General features: G+C 39.5%; 1 protein-coding gene across 2 annotated transcripts in view; it reads right to left on the bottom strand.

Moving 5' to 3' along the window:
* The window catches only part of LOC118558863 (Fanconi anemia group J protein homolog), a gene marked incomplete at its 5' end in the record, with an annotated part of 47,064 nt that extends 26,492 nt beyond the window's left edge, over window positions 1-20,572 (bottom strand). The window contains 8 exon segments of one of the 2 annotated variants that reach the window (XM_036129429.1): window positions 7,534-7,676; window positions 7,848-8,051; window positions 8,240-8,318; window positions 8,431-8,498; window positions 15,627-16,310; window positions 19,872-20,162; window positions 20,301-20,383; window positions 20,460-20,572. In XM_036129429.1, the coding sequence (XP_035985322.1) occupies window positions 7,534-7,676; window positions 7,848-8,051; window positions 8,240-8,318; window positions 8,431-8,498; window positions 15,627-16,310; window positions 19,872-20,162; window positions 20,301-20,383; window positions 20,460-20,572 (1,665 nt within the window). 2 annotated transcript variants of the gene reach the window in all.
* Window positions 20,573-20,816: the final 244 nt, after the last annotated feature.

Below are 20,816 nucleotides of genomic sequence, written 5' to 3'. Positions count from 1 at the left end.
AGAAGTTTAAAGGATCAGAGTTTCTTATCTCAGTGAGTGATCTACAAATGGAGTAGGGTTCCATAAATGGCTAATTGCCAGCCCTTAATGCTCTCCCACAGAGACCCCACTACAATATGCAGAATTAAAAAGGCAAACAATTGCTCCAATAACACGTTGCAATAATCAGCTTAGAGTGTAAGAACACTAAGATGAGCCCAAATAACGGATGTCTATATCAAGATTAGTCAACTTATAAAACCACACAGGCAGATTAGGTGTCTAATTCCACTAACCCCTATGAAATAAATCTGGATTTATTATCCAAGGAGCTTCAAACCTATGACTCAAGCCAAATTCTAACAGCTGCTCCAGCAGACAGACTGCTAAAGACCCTCTACAACCACATGATCTGGTCAAGAAATCCTTATCAAGCTGCAAGAGCTTAAATAAATCAATTTCATTAGCTATTCACCCAAAAGCATCCCAGTGAGCCGAGCTGGATCAAGACATTATGAAGAATAATGTTAACATGAACCAATTATATTTAAAACAGTCTTGGTAAAGAAATACCCATATGGTCAAAAGAAAATACACCTTTCCTTCAGGTTTAAGGTTTTGTGTCATAATAAGTTATTTAACTCCAACACCAAGTGTTTGAAAACACAAAACAGATTTTACACTCTCATTATTTATGAGGAAAAATTAAGCAAAAGCGAACAATGTGGCTCAGCAGTAGAGCAGGTGCACGGAGGCTATTTTGCTCAACACAGCGGTCCCAGGTTTGAGTCCCCAGATGGTGATGGCTGCAGGCAAGAAGGATCTCCTGTAGCTGTCTGTCTTACAGCTGATCTGGAGAAGCCTCTGACTGAACAATCTCTGTTGTTCTCTAACAGTCTGACGAAGAGGATGCTCAGGGTAATCCATATTTTTTTTCATTTTAGGAAGACTCTTTCTTTTCACTGTCATCTCCAGTGGTTCTAGATGGATCCCCAGAATAGGGCCGGCCTTTTTTTATTAGCTTGTTGAGCTTCTTTAAGTCAGCTACTCTGATGCTGCTACTGCAACAGAGGATGGCAGAAGAGATCACACTCTCTACAACAGACTTACAGAAGATCTGCAGCATCTTGCTGCAAACACTGCAGGAACTAGGCTTCATCAGGATGTACAGTCGGCTCTGTCACTTCTTGTAGACAATTTGGGGGGTGGTGGCCTAGTGGTTAGAGCATTGCGCTTGTGTCCCAGAGGTTCTGAGGTCAACTCCCACAAACTCCCACTCTGGCACAGTGGCAGCACACTGCTCCCCAAGGGGACGGGTTAAATGCAGAGGACAAATTTAGTTTGAGTGCATGTTGATTGCAACAATAAAGATGATGATTTCACAGCTCTGTCTACAGTCCAGTCTGTTGTCCAGGTGAACACCAAAGTATTTATACTCCTCCACCAACTCCATTTCTACTCCAAGGATGGTAATAGTGTAGGACTTCTTCATGTTTCTCCTGAAATCTATATCCATCTTCCTTGTTTTATTCACATTCAGAATGAGATGATTGTTTCCAGGCCCTAGCACAAAGCGGTCAACCAGCTCCCTGCACTCAGCTTCCAGTCCATCTCTGATGCATCCAACAACTGCAGAGTCATCTGAGTATTTCTACAGATGACAGGATTCTGTCTTGTTTTGGAAGTCTGATGTGTAAAGAGTGAAAAGGAATGGTGAGAGTCCCCTGTGGTGCTCCTGACTACCTGGTTAGACACACAGCCCTTCAATCTCACAAACTGTTGTCTGTTTGCCAGGTAGTCTCTGATGCAGGTGATATCTGAGAGCTCCACCTGAGTCTTACGGAGTTTCTGACAAAGCAAATCAGGCTGGATTGTATTAAATGCACTGGAGAAATCAAAGAACATGATCCTCACAGTGCTGTCTGTCTTGTCTAAAGGATAGTCGGTTTGTTGGAGCAGGTGTACGATGGCATCTTCAACTCCAGCTCTGCGACAATAGGAAAACTGGAGAGGGTCCTGATAGCTGCTTGTTCGCTTACCTAGGTGGGCCAACAGGAGTCTCTCTGGGATTTTTTTGATGTTTGATGTCAGGGCAGTAAGACTATAGTCATTGAGGGCTGATGGTTGAGTTTTCTTTGGTACCAGAACAATCCTGAAGGCCTTCCATTACACTGGAACCTTCTCCTTGGTCAGACTGAGGTTGAAGATGTGCTGTAGAATCCCATAGAGCTGCTCGGCACAGGCCTTCAGGACTCTGGGGTAGACACTATCTGGACCTCAAGCCTTATATGCAGTTCAGTCTCTCCAGCTGCCTCTTCACTTGACTTCAAGAGGAAAGGGGAAGAGGGAGGCAGAAGGAGCAGCACCATATTTTGATTTGGTTGAGAACAAACATGCAGAAGAGGAAGGGTCCATGGCCAAGGTGGAAGACAAAACATCTGAGGTGAGACATGGACGTTTTGAGTCAAAAGAGGGTGGGGTTTCTGCTTAGCTGTGGGCAGGAGAGAAGGATGCTGAACGTGTTACTGAACTGAAGAAAGTGTTCAGCTCCTTGGCTCTATCCAGATTCTCCCTCTGCTTAAACCTGTGATCTTCTTCACCCCTGACCAGACCTCTCTGATATTGTTCTGCTGGGGCTTGCTCTCCAGCTTCTTCCTGTACACCTTCTGGCCGTCTCTTATCTTGAATTTGATTTTCTTTCATATACTCCTCAATAATCTCCTGTTTACCTTGCTGAAGGCTCTTTATTTCTCTTTTGAGCTGATGACATCACATCCAGTGTATATATTAAACACTTATAAAACGCTTAAATGACACCAGTGAACTCTCTGGGACACAAAACTCACAGCTAACACTAGAATATCTTGGATTCAAAGTGAACTTTACAGCAACATGTTCTGGATGACATCATCTCTAACTTGATTCTATTCTCTTCCAGAAATGGTATTCTGCGTTAGGGATCATTGTCCTGTTATTAATCTTTTTCAAGGTAGAACGATGGACATCAAAGGGTTTGGACATTGCTGATGTCTTTACTTCTTTTCTTCATTTTACCACACATATGTAAACATTGTTTCGCAAATCCTACAAGTCCATTTACTTTTTCACACAAATCTTCTATGTTGGCTGAATTTTGTCTAATAAAAGACCACACTGGTAAATCTGTTGGGTTTTTGTACGCTTAGGTTAGCACTATTCTAATAATTTCACTAGCTGGTGACTGCCAGGTCATGTTTATTTTACAATGATACTTTAAACTCTAAGTAATTCTTTTTTTAGAATTTTTTTCAAATTGCAGTATATGTTAGATTAAATATACTTTGTTTAAGGAGTCATAGCAACAATTCTTTTTACTGGATGTACATGCATGTAACTTTATGTATATAAGAGCACGTTTGAAATCTTCTTTATAGAAAAAAGAACATTTTCTTTGGTAGCACTGAAAATAATGTTTTCAAAGGGCAAAATAGGCAAATAAATGAAATACTTTAATAATCGAAACATAAATTCTCTCTTGGATTAATTTCATTGTGTAATATTTGCTCTGAATAAACCATTCAGTTGAAATTAATCACCTTAAATATCCACTGAAGCAAGAGGATGGCCTTTTCAAAAAGGTCAGTATTTCAGCACTTTCCCCCAGTCTCATCTTTGCTGCATCAACGGACACTCAAACACACAATGGAAACATGAAAAATACCTAAACTACGGAAGTGTAACTATGTTAACTGGTCAGAAAAATTGACAAAGCAACATCTGTAAACAGCAGCACAGAAACAGATGACAGAGATGGATGGGGAAGACAGGAACGCTTGTGACATCAACCAACTAAGATGAAGATGACTGATGTTGCTGTTTTGCGTGTGTGATGTGGCCCTAACAGAGGGTTTCGTATGAGGCCTTGGCTGATTGCAGACCCAGACAGTCCACAGCTTTATGTGCAATATGGTGTCTGTAAACTTCACAGCTGAGCTACAGAAACTTAAAACGCTTCAGAAACAGTGAAGGGTAGGTTCTAAAGCAGCCTAAAGCCTCACACAAAGGGGGGTAAAGAACTGCTTTCAGTCAATGAGCTTAATGAAACTCACAGTCTGAACCAGATGGTCAGATTGTTAACTCACAAACAATAAAACTGAAGAAACAACAACAACAATGCTAAATATTAATACAATAACTAAAAATAAAACACCTAACAATTAAGATTACAGACATAGAGGACAAACAGCATTTGATAAGGACTTCTCTGCAATGGACACCTAATATTTACTTATTTTAATTGAAACCATCATAAATCTTTTCTTCAAACTTTTGAATGACAAATTTGTGAAATATGGTGATCCAAAATTACCCCTAAATTGTCACATTGTTTAGAATAAATTCCAGGAGTATTGTGTATTTCCCTGAAAGTTTTAATGATTTCCTCTGTCTTTTCAACCGGACAAATGAGCAATGACACTTTTCAAAACTCTACTAAAAACTATATCAATACATATTCAGTATACTACACATTATTCTATGTAGATTTATGTACATGTAAATTGATAATAAATTATCAAACAGAAATTAAGTATAAAATACTCAGTAAAACAACTGGATTGAGGACTAGATATGTAGAAAATCATTTAGATGAAAGTACAACAGTTTTGAAAGGTGCTGTTTAACCTGAGTTTACCAGTCATTCAGGGTTAATCTTTTAAATCTAGAGGGTCATTGTGATAATCTCAAAAAGGTTTGAAATCTGAAAGATTCTGCAGTAAGACAGGTTCTCAGAACTCTAATGGTCACCCATATTAAGAAAACAAAAGGTTTCAATTAATTGTAAAATGCCACAAACTCCCTATAAGATCTACATGATAAGTATTATAACGAAGAAAAAAAATCAGGATTCCAAATGATTATATATATATATATATATATATATATATATATATATATATATATATATATATATATATATATATATATATATATATAATTTTAGAAAATTAAAAAATGATCATGCAACTTCTACTATGTTACCTTACAATAATATGGCTTTTTTTTTTAAACTTTAAAACTTTATCTAAATACTTTACACAACAAATCCAGTATTTACACAGTAAACCTAAGAGTCAGAGAAATATAAATAACCTTTTTTTATTTGACTATTTTTTTCCCAAAAGCATTTGGGATTTTGGGTTTTTTTCAGTTCAGAAAGGCAAATATCATGTTCTTCTGGTCAAAAATGTGTTACCAACACATGAAGGTGCTCAATACCTTTAACAGACACAGTGAAGCACAGAAGTGTCTGAATATAAAGGAAAAAAAGGCCCAAGGATTTAAAAATCAATGAAGGCATAAAAAGCACCCAAGGCCTTGGAAGCGGTTACCAATGTAAATCGGATTATGGAGGGTGGGAGTGGGTATTGATTGGCAGATACCTCGCGGCACAGCATGTGTCCAATTTGTAAAAGCTGGAGGTTCATGTGGCAAAACAAGAAATTCCAAGCTGACAAAGATGTCTGTGCAGTGTGTGATTTAGCTGGCTAAACTTGCTCATTTTCCAGCTTTGCAGTGATATCTGAGTCTTGTTATAGGTGCAATGCCACCTCCAGCTGTTATGTTTGTTACTAAGTAACTGACATGAATCTCAGATAGGACCTTTTTCCTCACCCTGAGTCACTTCTACCAAGGCCAGTGAAAAGGCCTTTCCCATGACTTTAGATAGAGCTTTTTGCAGCAAGATGCTTCATATCCTCTATAAGTCTATGGAGAGTGTAATGTCTTCTGCTATCATCTGCTGAGGTAGCAGCATCAGAGTCAACAAGCTAAACCAGCTGATAATGAAAGCTAGCTCTGTTCTGGGAACTGATCCGGAGCCTCCATGGATGACTCTACAAACAAGGATTCTTCATAGATTAAAGAAAATGATGGAAAACCCTGAGCATCCTCTTCATGAGACTACCCTACAACAACAGTGTCTTCAGTCAGAGGCCTCATCAGACCATCAGAAGACAAACTGCTATAAGAGATCCTGGCCACGACCATCACCATCTACTATGACTCCTTAAAGTAGACTGATATTGTTGGGCTTATTATGGATTCATTCCAACCCAAACCACAACCTGACAGAGTCCAAATACACGTGTCCAACTGTGTTTAACAAGTATCCACAATAGCTTGGCCAGTGTTAATATAAATCAATATTTTCATATTTGAACTTGTCATGTTTGTGTTGGTAGTTGTAGGGCCAGAATGCAGACAAGAGACAGGAAGCCGCATGATGACATAACGAATGATTTAATAAATGAAAACTGAAATTTACAGAGGTAACCAGGCGCAATAAAAAAGAGAGGTAGCAAGAGGAAGGTGGTGACAAACTGAGGGTATCACAATGATGATCTGACAACTAGGGGGAGGAACAGGTGGTTTAAATAGAGGGAAGAACAGAAGGAAGCAGGACGGCAAGGTGAAGGCAATCAATTAATAATTAAGATTAGCTATGTTTACATGCACAATATTTCACGATCAGATTAAAATGTAGTCGGATTAAATAATCGGATTGTACCATTTATATGGACACACAATCAATTAATCCGATCATAATGTGCATGTATATGAACCTGGCTTTATTCAGAATAGAACTGCTTTGACATGCGCAGTTATCAGATTCCCCTAAAAAACAAAGAAGTACTTCCGTCTTTGCTAAACAACAAAAATAGCAAACAAAGCAGTAATATACAAGTTTGTTTGTCTTCTGAGCGCCAAGGTTGGACTTGCATCAGGTTCTAATTACAGTTGAAACCTTACTGAGTAAGCAACAATTTTGAGCTCTTTTATTCTTTCGAACAGAAAGGTTGTATTGGGAGAAACTGCAGTTTTGCTTCCGACGTATTTCTGCCACTCACCAAGGCAGAAATACGTCATAATACAATAATCTTTACTTGTCATTGTAACAAACAATCCCATAAAATTTCTGCTCTGAATTTAAGCCATCCCTTTTCTAGGGTAACACTGGGCTGGCACTGTGTGGCACCCAGGAAGCACTCTGGAGCTATGGGACCCAGAATGGCAGTCTGTGGGATTTAAACCGGGTCAAATTCAGAACAATTCGATTTTAATTCATATTCATATATTACTCTGGATCTAAACTGTTGGTACATACACCTTGCTGGTATGTGGCAAGAAATACCTATAACAGCACTGTAAAGCATCGCAGAGATATAATGTGCAGCACATTCATTACTAAAGGTAGTAATTTTGAATCCAGCAGGAAATTAATAAATCTTTTTTTTTTTGATTTGTCCATCAAGTATCACAACAATATAATTTTTGTTTAATTAAAATACTGTGCATCAAACTATATGCTGTTAGTTGATGTGTTTGTTGGCAAAGAATTTAGAGATTTACTGCTTTTAGATAAAGGGGGGGGGGGATTTTTCAGTATTTCACCTGCTTATTACTAATCAAGAGGAAATTGGCCTATTATAGATTATCCAATTCTCCATATTTATAACATATAGAGTAGCCTAAAAAGTTGTTAATCCTGCTATACCAGATCCTTCCATTAAATACCTGATCTTCATCGTCATTTGCAGGGTAGTGGACCTCAGCAGCTATCAAAGGTGTGGAAATGTTTAGGCTCTGAGAGGAGCAGTTTTTGCATTGTAGAAATCTGGTAACAGAACGCTCGTCAGGGTCCCAGATGGCGTTGTATGCTATGTGAAAAAGAATTAATGGAAAAGCAATCATTTTTAAAAGAATTAGAAGAATTATAATGCTCAAACAAACCTAGGACAATTTTTTGTGGCCTGTAGTTATTTTCAGAGAAATTAGAAAAGAGAGTTGTCTAAAAGTAGACTGCTCTAATCAGAGCAGCTGTAACTCACGAGGTGAACTCTGATCACAGTAGGGCTGCAGAGCTGTCCTCAAGGCCCTTAGTGACGAGGGCTGTTGAACCAGCAGCATCTGGTCATATGAAACTGACGGCTGAGGAACACACTGACAGCGGCAGGTATCTGCTCCAGGATTACGTTTCAGTTCTCTTAGAACAGCTAGATGCTTTTTATTACACACATCACGCTGGACTGAGACTAAAAAGCAGAGAGAAAATTTAAGCCAAAAAAACCTTTTCTGCCATTGATAATGCTTTGATTTGAAAGACTCAGCTATTTTAGACTGACAAGTCTAAAATGTGCTGCTGATGTGACAAGTGAATTCCTCCACTGTGAGATCAATAAAGTATATCTTATCTTATCATAAGAACGGAACAGTTAATTACCATGTGCATCAGGAAGTAGTTCCTGTCCACAGAGAGAACAGTAAAGTCCCGGAGAACATGATTTCTTGTCTCCGATGCTCTAAGGGTACAGGATAAAAGTCAGTCTTAAACATTATTGTTTGTCCTAAAGTTAACTCTGTTAGAAGTTTGTAAAAAGGTTCATGCCTGAATTATCAAAGTTTCCTACTTACGTTCAATACTGAAGAGTCCTTCATAAATCTTCTGTGCTTTTGCCTATAGGATCTCCGTACTTTTACAGCTTGGTTGGAAAAATAAAGAGTTTAATTTACACTTTAGAATTTCGTTTTACCACCTTAGCTGCACGATAGTGACAAGTAATTTTAGCTCGATACGTCACAGATAAGAAAACTCCATAATGTGTCTGATCTTTTTGGGTTCCCAAAAGAAACTAAGAAACATATTTAAACAGAACAATAGCATGAGTTGTACAGAATTCTGTAAGTGACAGCCAGATTACTTTAACAAGTCCATGATGTCATAATAAAAAGAAAACTTGAAAACATTTTATAAGTTTCAAAGATTTCTATTTGCATATACATCAGCTTCTTGAAGAGAGAAGATTAACAACGTTCCTTCTTTTCCAGAACTTTTTTAATGCTTTTTTAATTCAGACATGCTGGAAATGCACTCTCCAGCCTGATGGTGACCCATTCCTGTCTTCTTGCTCTTAGCTGATCACAGTTTGTTGGCTCCTGTGTCTCAACCTGATTTTGAGAAATAATGAAGGTTGAGATCTGGGGAGGCTCCTTTTGGACATATTTGGACATATGTGGTCACATATGTCCAAAATTTTAGGGCTCTGGTCTTTGAGTGACTGAATTACCATTTTTGCATTTATGCAACATAAATCCATTTTGCTCTTGATGTTTTTCTTAGACAGATGTGACTTCTTAACAGCTCTTCTTGCTACAACACTGCTGTTCAAGTATTCTCATCACTGGGCGCGCAGGGGCACTCAGTGAGTAAACTTTTTAAACTATGTTCCTCAATGCTTTGAACAGAAATGCATCCAATCATTCAGCACCGTAAGCATTAAGTTGGAACTGTCAACAAAAACAGTGCAGCCAAATTTGCAAAACACAACATGTCATGTCACTGTCAGAAGCTTTGGCCACGAAAGAACAGTTTTAAATCTCAAATGACATGAGATAAAACCCAACCAATGTGAAAATATCAGAACACAAACCTCTGTATGTCCAAACTCTCTACTATCGTCATATTATTAAACAATTAAGCTGTTTATTTAGGTTTTACATGAGTACAAGCTGCATCATCAGGTTAATTCATCTGTCAGGATCACAAAGACCAGCAAATAGTTTTACTTTTTTCAAAATTGGGTAACTGGAGTATATTTTCCACCTTTTTGTCTGTTGACAAAGCTTTGAGATTACAACCAGGTAGGTCTGTATGCTGGAACAGAACTCATTTTCTCATTTTCACCACAGAATAAACTTTTTATACTTGGATATATTGGTGGACTTCAACTTCTTTTCTTAATTTTTTGTTGCTTTTAACTACATCTTATTTACACCATATATTCTAGTTATAAAACAGATGAAAGTGATACGAAATTGGGTAAAAACACAACACAAAAGGGCCATACGAAGAAATCTAAATTTAAAATAAGTAAACCATTCAGCTATTTCCCAAAGGTAGAATTAAAGGTGACCTATTATACCCAAAGTTCCACCGACTCTACTTGGTTTGGCCGGCCCATCTCGGCTCCACCACACTTGGTTTAACTCCGTGTGGTTTGTTTTGATGAGTGGATCACACATCAGCTTAAACTAATAAGAAAACAAGTCACAGCTCCTCTCTGCACTGCTAGTGAGTGAGTGAGTGAGTGATTAAGAGAGAGAGAGAGAGAGAGAGAGAGAGAGAGAGAGAGAGAGAAAGAGAGAGAGACAGACAGACAGACAGACAGACAGACAGACAGACAGACAGACTGTCTCACTCACAAAGTTAAAATTTATAGATTTATGAGATTTTTGTCTCCACCATGGCGGGAGCGAAGACAATACATTATAAGCGCAAAAGCTTATTGACCACTGTGAAATTATTTTTATATTTTACTATTTTGATATTTTACTATTTTGGTGCTGAGAGATTTTTGGCTGTGAAGGAGAGCTTTCAGGTCTTCCCCAGTTGGGAGCTGCTTTCCCCTGGCTGTTCTCTGTCTGAAAGGCAGACAGCAGCTATGGTGGATGGATGGACACTTCAGAGACAAAACTTAACAGCTTTCAGTGAGTGTAAAATGAGAGAAAGCCTCTGTAAATCCGCTGATCTGATCTTTCTGCGTACAGAAGGCTGAAGTGTTCTTTTTTTCCCTTCAGGTGTGGTTCGTGGTTTGTAAATAGTGAAATTCTATTTCAGTTTGACCCACTCCATTCATAGTGCTCCTTAATAAGCCTGGACGATAAACCAAAAATGTAACCACACAGAATATCATTTTGCCCATGTCGGAATCTTTAGTGTTTTTAAAAATAAAATAAAAAAGTTGTTTTTGTCTTATTGTGGCTGTGTATAGGTAAGTTATGGTCATGTCTCTTTACGACGCTGCGCATTGTACGGTCTGAAGTCATGTGCCTCTACCCCATCCAGTCTAAAGACGTGAATGATGGTGAAATGATGAAACTGAAAAAATTGAAGAAAATTCTAATGTTTTACTGGCGGCTGCCGTAGAGCAGGTCGAGTAGGAAGAGGAGCAGCTGTTAAGTATGTTGCAGCCCAATTCTCAGGTCCAGTCACATGGTTGACTCGTTCATTAGTCTGACTGGACATTACATGAATGACGAAGGGACGCTGCACACCAGAGTGCCCGAGACGGCGTATTTTCCAGCCGATACCGGAGAGATGGTTGGACAAGGCTTAAGCACGATGCTGCTTGCATGGGGCATGAAGGAAGAGACCCTTTTCGCTATTATGAAGGTGAACAATATATTGTGGAATTGACTTTAGACCATACCGCCCAGCCCTCATTTTAATGTTGTCACTCTTCAGTTTTTCTGGATTTTTGGAGAAAAACCTTCTCGTTTTTCCTAGCCCCATGACCAATCACTGTAAGGCAGTGTGTTCACTCAAAACGTCCCTGGAGTCCACTCATTTTGACCCTGCTTTTGAGCAGAGCCAGAAAAAACCAGGGCTGGGACCCGAAAATAAACTGCACCCGAAAAACTCGTAAGCAGACGCGGCCAAACCGAGTCAGCAGATATGGGGCTTATGCTTCCTTTTAAACATTTAGAATAGGTCTATGAGCTACATAAAACATGTTCATTACATTTTTTTTTTTTTTTTGCAAAAATCATTCTTAGATAATGAGATTTCACCTCCCCAGTTTCGCCTATTTTGAGGTCTAGAACCTCGTGCAATTTCAGCCTGGGCCCTCAGAAGACAAACAACCAGCAAAGATGCAGCAACAGTTTCTGAATGGTGAGTAGCCCATTCCTATAGAGCTGCCTTAAGAGAGTTCCAGAGCTACGTCAAAGCCACATTTCTGCAGTGTTAAACTATCCTCTTATATCTTTTCTACTGCCTAGAAACATCTATCTGTGAGTGAAATGTTTTTATAAAGTGTTGGTTTGTGTAAGCTACTTCTAGGATTTTGGTTGTTTTAGATGAGAAGAATCTGGAAAAAAAAAATAAGACGCTAATACTCATCAAATCTTAAAGGTTTGGGGAGTGCTTTATGTGCAATTTGATCTTCAGTTGTTTGATAAATCTTCACATGGATGTACGTCAGTTGACTGGGCCATCCAAGCAGCTTTACTTCCTCTCTCTGAAACAATTACGTTTTCTTGGCTGAAAATATTGCTTTGCTTGGACATCTACGCTCATTTCATCTTCAGAGTTTTATGAAGAATATCCTGCTACATTTCTTCATTCAACCTTTCTTCCTTTATGTGTAGTCTGCCAGTAACACATGCGGTAAGACAACCCACACCACGATGCTCCCACATGCAAATTGCTCTTAAGGCATGGCGGCTTTGGGGAAAACCATTCTTCCTCCCAACATGGTGTGTGTTTAGTACCGTCCATTGAGTTCATCTGACCAGACTAAATTATCCCAGCACTTCACTAACTTGTCCACATCTTCTGCAGCAGAACAAGCTTCAACATGCCTAAGTGTGCATAGAGGCCATTGTGGTTATTTTCATGCAAGAATTTCAGCGCTGTGCTCCTTGGCTTCTGGACATCTCTTTTGACTCCGTCAGAAATCTTATGAGGGCACAAAATGCCGGCTGCTTTAAAGAAAAATGTTTTTTCCCACCCTTGGATTATGGCTCCAGTGGTGCTCACTGGAACTTCAGAAGTTTTCTACCTCAAGTGAGATAAGCCAGCCTCCAAGGCTAGCATCGTGAGCAGGATTCAATAACAAGGAGATTGTTTTTGTGTCAGGCTGACTGTGAAATGTGTATCAGCCTTCAAGTCTCTGCTGGTCCGTCTTCACGGCAAGTCCCAAACAGCCGAACTTGATGGTCTTTCCGCCGCAAATCAAGCTAGAACTTCCCAGAGGTGTTTCCCAATCCACCATTCAGGTCAAACCACAGGCGGTATTGGATGCCGTGCAAGGATCTCATCCAGCTTGTGGTTTTGTTCACAAAGCATCTGAGTCTGGGTGATCACAGCTCGGTTTAAACCCTCACACGCTCCCAGCAGCCTTACCAAGGCCCTTATACCAGGTAACCGCCAGCTCCTGTAAACAGAACTCCTTTTATCATAAACAGTTACGTACGCATCTTCCACGTCCTCCATGGACAAAACAGACAGACACACCATCTTCCAACTTGCCCAGGAATCCAGGGTGTATGCGGCTGTGTGTGTCCCCTCAGGCCAGCTTGTTAATGTTAAACCAGCTGATATTAATCTGCACATAGAAGCAAGAATGCTTTCTGGATACCGACAGATTTCCACTGGTTATTTTGAACATTCTTTTCTGATTTGTTTTGATTTCTTTGCATGTGTGGATTATTTGGATAGTTGCTGACAATTTTATGTCAATAGAAATACTAGCGATATATTTACTGCAAAACAAAAACACGTTGACAGCTGTAAATATAAACTGCATCTTCAATAATAGCTTATTTTATCCTGACCTATGGAAGCTAATAATTTGAAGTCCTTGATATAGAGCACTTACAATTTCAACCATCATTGAAAATGAGGCAAATCCAATCATGATGCAGATCCTTTTAATGTTTAAACTAAATGAATTCAACACATTTACCTGTTACTCTCTTGCTCTTTGAGTAACTGAGGAGTCTTTTCATGAGTAGTTTTTCCAGATTGTTTATATACATGATCCTTTATGAAAAATCAGCTTGTATGTGATGAATTATTTAAATAGGAATTCTGCTTTGTACTGTCTCAAAGTAAATTTTAACACATTGTCTCTAAGTGCAGATTCAATGCTCTGGCTGAAGTAAAGACTGAAATACGCTAATGGGCAAAACACTTTGATTGCAAAGTACAACTGAGTCTTTGAGTAATGTGGGCTGCCCATTAAGTGCTTTTAACACACATTTGCAGGCCTCTCTACACAGAGTTTTCATTATGTTAATGAGAGGTCATGCACGATTACATCGACAAGGGTCTTGGTTAGGCAGCTGATAGACAAAGAAAGGCTTTAATGGAACACTTGTCTTCTCTGCACAAATCCCATATTGGTGAAGTTTTTTTTTTTTTTCGTGTAATGAGAGATCAAATCAGGGTAATCATCTTTCATGTCATTGTTCAGTCTTCCTTCCACTCAGCCTGTTTGATGATCCCACACTTAGCATCGACTTGATTAAATGAGATACGCTCTTCATGCTGGAATAGTCAATATGGCGCTTAAAGTGCTGATTAAAGACTGCATGCAAGGCCAGAAATTCGTTACTTATATATATATATATATATATTTATTTATTTGCCTTGTTCTGATCTAATCCCCAGTACCGGTGCAGGTTATTTTGCAGACTGGAGACTTTTTCAGGCCATAGAGATGTCTAGGGTCTGGGCATGGTTCTGACTAGTTGTTAGTGGACAGTCCAAAGCTCCTGTTCTTCATCCGAGCCGAGGTCATTCCATTACTTGTTTGACTGCGGGTAAGACGCCAACTACTCATGTCTTCTCCAGAGAACTGTACTTCAAAAATCTAAAAAAACACCCTTTTAAGGTGTTCTTTATAAATTTAGAAACCTACAATCCAACAGAATTATTTTACTAACTTAAACATCTAAGAAGTGTTTTAATCAGTAATTAAAGAGTCAGCTGTTTAAAATAGTAAAGATCTCCCATTGTTTTCATTGTTACATCCCATTTCGTTCTTGTTCCTTTACACATCCAGACATTAGATATTGAAACTGTATTTATTCAACAAAATAACACTGAAATTCTTTTTTTTTATTAATTACAGGAATTAAAGGAACCATCAACAGCAGCATAATTAGGAGGAAAAAAGCAAGATCTATATTTTGATCTCTCACATGGTAAAACCACTGAGCGACCATTTATTGGTCTCGGTCGGTTCACCACAACAGTGAGGCACTGCAGTTACACCCATTGAAGATAACTCAAAGCAGCCCATCAGGAGGGCTTTAGTAATGGCAGCTTAAACATTTTTTACTGAATTTATAGGGTTTTATTTAATGAATGCTGCACAGAGTCTGCTTGTAAAGTAACACTCTGAACGACAAAGAGAACTGAATTAGAAGAACAAAATCACTGAAGAAACAGCTAAATAAAAACCAGTTAAATTAGATTTTAGCTCGATTTATTATTTCTACCCATTTTCAATGTCAAACAAATGCCTATCCACCCACAAACAGTAATTTAATGTGTAAACTAACATCACTTCATGATTGTTCTGCCTGATTTAACCCTGAATGGAGGACCGAGCTTCGCCTTTGTTCACCCATTACCTACAGACACATCATTAAACTGAACTGAATAATTATTTACTTCTGCACAAAGCAGATGAATTCCTGCTTTAGTATTTTAATGATTTGCCCAAAAAGATGTTTTTGGTGCGGCAAATTTGTGCGGCAATCTTGTTAATGTTGGTTGGGTCTGTGTATCTGAGCTGAGGATGGGTCTTAATAAGAAGAGCTGTCACAATGCATAAGCACCTGACCAGAGATGGCTCAGAGCTCATCATCTACTGGGTGCACAGTGTGTGTGTTATTTGCCTCCTGAGGCGGCTGTAACATGTAAAATGCTTAACAACACTGAGGAAATATAAATAATTTTATATCAAAACTTCAACTAAAAATTAGAAAGCATAGATAAAGCGTATACATGGTCTATTTAATTGAACAGGTCGGTGTCTTCTGCTTATACTGGGTGGAAACCTTCCTAAACTACTGTGCGTGTCCAAGCTGCTGGTTACCTGTCTGACTGGAGGGGATTTTCTGCCTGGACCTGGATAGTCTGTGAGGTCTACTTTCTCTCTGTCTGCTCTGGCTCTCAGCCTCCTGTCCTTTCTCACTGAGCTTCGGTCTTCTGATGTCCTCTTTCTGTCCCTGAGATACCTCTGTACTTTGCTTACTGACTGAGGCAGCGCTGTGTTCATCAAAAGCAGTGGCTAACTCTTGGGTAGACTCACTCCCTCCGTCAGAAGGAAGGCCTGGGCTCTCTGTACCAGGAACCACCCTGGGAGGTGACACTGGATTCTCTTTTTGTGGGTTGCCTTCAACTGCTTCAACTTCAAAAAGTTCTGGAGTATAGTAAACAGTCTCGTCCTCATCGTCAGCGGATGTGTTTGCTGCCACTGGTGATTCACTTTCAAAGCTGGGAGGGGGCGTTACCGTAGGCACCCCAGGAGCCAGATCACTGGGTTCCTCTGAGTGTTCACTCAGACAGTTTCCAGCAGCTGGCTTAGGGCTAAATGTTTCAGGATCCACTGGTGGAGAAGAGATCTGGCGGCCCTCAGGCTGGTCGGAGCTATTCAGTGGTTTTCCTTTAAAGATCGGCTTCTTTAAGTTGGTGTTTGTAGGGCTGGAGGCGAAGATGGGAAACAAAGGCCGGGCTGCGAGTTGCTTAGCCGGAGCACTTTGCAGTATCCTCAGTGGTTCTGCACAGACAGAAAAAAAACATATTTCAAATCAGCTTACAGTGCACTCATTTCAGTTTTTAACTAGCAAACCGCTAGCAGGGTGTCATGCCTGGAAAATCAAGAGACAGTAAATGTGGGCATACGCTCAATATACCCCAAACAAAGGTCAACGGGAATTAATTAAAAGCAACAGCCCAACATCTGCTGATCAGCTCTCTACAGCCTCACTCAGGCACGCAAAAGACCTTACAGTAATGAGGCGAGCCACTCAACTGATGCCGTGCCCCCCACCCCCCCACCGCTGAGGGAGCCGGAGGCCTGGAGGGAGGTGGGCCGCTGCCTTTCTACCATTTCATCCACCACTTAAACAGGCAAACTGCTCAACCTCCACATGACCCCAAAGACAATGTGTGCTCGCCATGGCGATGTACAAACACGTCAACACATTGTCTGCCGGTGATGTCACGCTCATACACCCGACTGCAAGAAGGGTTTAAATGGAATGAAAGTGTTTATATATGAAGTTCACACTAGTTAGGTTGGTGCAACTATCAAAAAACACCAAACAGCAAAAGTCTCCATCTATGGGAGAATAACTATACTCACTCCCTCCCTAATGAGCACTATTTTGGACTGTGGGAGGAAGTGCCCACAGTGAGAGAACCCACAGTAAGGAAAGCCTTCAATATGTATACAGACATGCATTTAAAGTGCTTATTTGTTTGGAATATTTGGAATGAAATTATTACACAGAGAAATAGATTGTATTTTGTTTGATTTTTTTCAGTTTTTGTTCCTTCGGCAGCTTCTTCTCAGCTGGTACTGATGGAGGCCTGTCCCGTGAACAAAACAAACAAACGATTAAAACACAAGTAATACTTTGGCTAATCTTCGAAATGACTGTCAAAGGCTGATGTTTTTAGTGTATTGTTCCAATTGTTGTTCAGGCTAAATGATTGCCCGGGGGCCTGAACGCTTTTCAAAAAGGACCCAGAAGAGACCATTTATGGATTGTAAAGTAGGGAAGTAAACTGTGCACTTTGGGATTGTATGTTGTAGACTAAAATCAAGAAACGGAGATGTGTTTTCAGATATGTCTAGTGATAATGTTTGTTAAATAAAGTATTTAGATGTTTCAGCCATTTTGTAGACGTTTGTTAGTGTGCATAGATGTCCAGTTTACCCCGTTTCATGGTAGGTCTATTAACTGGAGGCTGTAGTAGGCTATAAAAGGCCGCCTGTTGAGATCAGCTGCTGAGACCTCATGTGACCAGCTGAATAGGGTTCTCTGCCTGTTAGTAAGGATGGTTAATGTTAGTGAATAAACACCTGGTTGGCCTGCACCATATCTCTGCATCAAGTCTCCTACTTAAGCCAGCCGCTAAGGGCCATTTTAACACCCACCATGAACAAGGACAACATGCAAAATTCATGTAGACAGGTCCTGGCCATAATATGATACCAGAACCCAGCAAGGAAACAGCGTCAACAACCCTGATACTGTGTAGGCTGTGGTCAGCTCTGTGTAAGCAAAGTTCTGCAAAAACACCAGAACTACCACATAAAACAGCAACGCCTATATTCCTTCATTTCAGAGCAGCATTTTGGTTTTTTTTTGGTACATATTTTTTGAGAAAGAAACATGCGTTAGATCAACCTTGAGTTGATTATCTTCAGCTTACAGAAGAATCTGTATTTCTCAGGTATTGGGTGTGGAGCGGATTAATTAAGCAAAACCGACAAGGACAGCAATAACAGCCTAAGCAATACAGTATTAGGAAAGAAGCAAAAAAGTTATTATTTCAAGTGCCAGAAAAATACAGTATAGTACAGATTATAGTAGTGATCAGTTGTTTGATTTAATTTAATCGTTTATGACCAGCGTCAAGTCTCCGAATTAAACCATTCAAGACCTTTGACATTATTACCAGTGAATTTCTACTGAAGAAATAGCAGCATTATCACGGTTGACAGTTATCTGGTCATGTTTTGCAGAGCAGATGTGTGATCTTTCCTTTGAAGGCTGTGTGCGAACCAGAGAGCTTACACGCACCACTGTGTTTACACACACTTTGATGAGCTACTCCTTGTGCAGTTACCTTACATGTGTACAGAGTAGGTGAGCCCAATCACACTCCAGGGAAAAAAAAATCCACCGACCAGAAAATATCCTCCTTTGAGGCGAAGTAGTTTATATGAGAGGTGTGCCGCCTCGCCACACATTTCTCCACGGTGGAGAAAGTGAGACTTGACCTCAGCTGATGCTGACAGGAATAGGCCTAAATGCAACCCTTTGAGTATATGTATGAATGACAAACACATTAGAAAAACACTAACATATTTTGCTAAATCAGATTACTTAGCTTTGTGCGGTGAGCTTTAGTGACTGATTAGACCTACGGTATGATGGTACTAACCAGGGTGGTGTTATGCTTATGGAGTGCAAAAAGGAGCAAAAAGCTCTTTAAGAATACTGCAACAACAGAGAATAGTACAAAGAAGAATGTATGTAAATAAATTCACACTGAAAAGAAAACACACCTTCCTTCTGGGCATTTAATTTGTTGACTGTATGAGTGCATATTAAAGACCGGAGCAGGAAGTAAAGAAAAACATGGAGTCACATCCCCACCAGGTCAACCAGCTTACTTCAGCCAACTACTGAGTTTCCAGGGCATTCCTAGTTCAGGTCAACAGATTTGAGGATGAAAAAGGGATGTTATCTAAATGAAAGAAGTATAAGTATTGCCCTAACATAACACCCTGAATTTTCAATATTGGTATTGTCCAACCCGTTTCAATATGAGGTTGGTGTTGGATGAGCCTTCTGTGTCAGATTAAAGAGTTACTGAGAGTTTGGAATAAGCTTTCCTTCAACTTCATAAGGGTATAATATGGAATAATAATAAAAAGGATACTTTTTCTATGTTCTGAAACTGTAAGGTGTGAAAAATACTGGATATCTTTTAGATCAGAAGACATTGTATAAATTACACATTTAATCTCTGTTTTTCAAACCATAAAACTTCAGTCTTTTGACAATTTATTACAGATGTGGTTTAAAAAGGCTGTCTCTGAGGGTTCAATCCTCTGTGACATTGCGTCAGACCCCCTGGAAAGCTCTAAAAAACCCAGCATGAACCCACATGTGTTTCCTATTACAAATCCTCCAACTCACTCTGATATTAACTACTGCATCATCAGCTTCTCTGATCTTTGGAAAGTTTTCTTTCCATACATTAGTAAATGTCTATTCACACCATGGCAGTTTATGCTTTCATTTTTAGTTATTATGTGAAAGTGGCCCAGTGGTCATTTTTGTGATGTCAAACATGACAGAAACCTGATAGTGCTTCTAACTCACAAGATTTAAAAGATTCAATAGATTATTTCACAGATATTGCGTCTTTAAATACCCCACCCAACCATTTCAAACGTGACCTTATTAGGAATTAAGTTTGTCCTAAACCAGTGCAGGTAGGCCTCATGTTTATTGGGTTCTCTGAAAATAAATAAACATGCCTTAGACTTACACGCCATGGTGATTTTTTTTTTTTTTTCTTTTTTACTTTTCCTCACCTGCGGTATTATTTTGTTTGGTTTTCTGCGGTGTGGTTGTATTCTGCTGGGGATTACGTGGTTTTCCACATGAACTTGGTCTCTGAGATCCTGGTTCTCCGCTAAGACTCTGTTTTTCAACAGAAACTGACAGGGGGCTCTTGCTTGAAGAATCGGAAGAGTTGAGCACTGTAATGTCCACAGGGGCCACCTCCACCTTGCGCTGCACCTTAGAGAAAGCTACCAGAGACTGCATTGCATTGCTGAAGGTGTTGTGATGCTGGACGAACTGGCGGACCCATTTAGACAGACCTAAGATTGCACAAACACACAGAAACAGAAGATGTTATTGCCTGACAGAGTCTCTCAGCAGACAAATATTGCCATCTAGTGCTCAAACTAAAAGGCTGTGTAAGACGGACTAACAAACTCATCAGAATCATAGAGTACCTGTAATATATTTATTAGGATTGTTCTTGTATCGGTCATCAACAAGAATCAGAGCGCCCCAGTCATTCTTGTGCCGGATGCACCTGTGAAACAATATATATAGGTATCACTACATTATGAAGAGCAAAAGAAACATTTAAAACAGGGTGGGGTATTTACCTTCCCAGAGCCTGGTTTAGAGCTCTGTAGGCCTGGATCTCATACCAGTGATGGCCTGAAAGAAGACCTCTGGACTTGCAGTGCTGGTCATTGTACTTCATTTTCAGTTCCACCTAAAGAATCCCACACAACAGAATTGTAAAGTGATGATTTTTGTTGTTTTTGTTGTTTGTTCAGATTAGAACATTTTACTATTGTCCATCAAGCACTAAACTACGCATCTAATGAATCTATATTTTAACTACATTTTCTACTGTATATTATTTGGAGCATTTATAATTTAATCTACTACATATAATGATCAAATGTGCTAAAATAATAACACGTTCAGAAATGAAATGGTGTATATATGTACAT

This window comes from Fundulus heteroclitus, unplaced genomic scaffold (assembly GCF_011125445.2).
Source record: "Fundulus heteroclitus isolate FHET01 unplaced genomic scaffold, MU-UCD_Fhet_4.1 scaffold_169, whole genome shotgun sequence".
Classification (NCBI taxonomy): Eukaryota; Metazoa; Chordata; class Actinopteri; order Cyprinodontiformes; family Fundulidae; genus Fundulus; species Fundulus heteroclitus.
The sequence above is the reverse complement of the archived record's forward strand: the minus strand, read 5'-3'. Positions and strand labels throughout refer to the sequence as shown.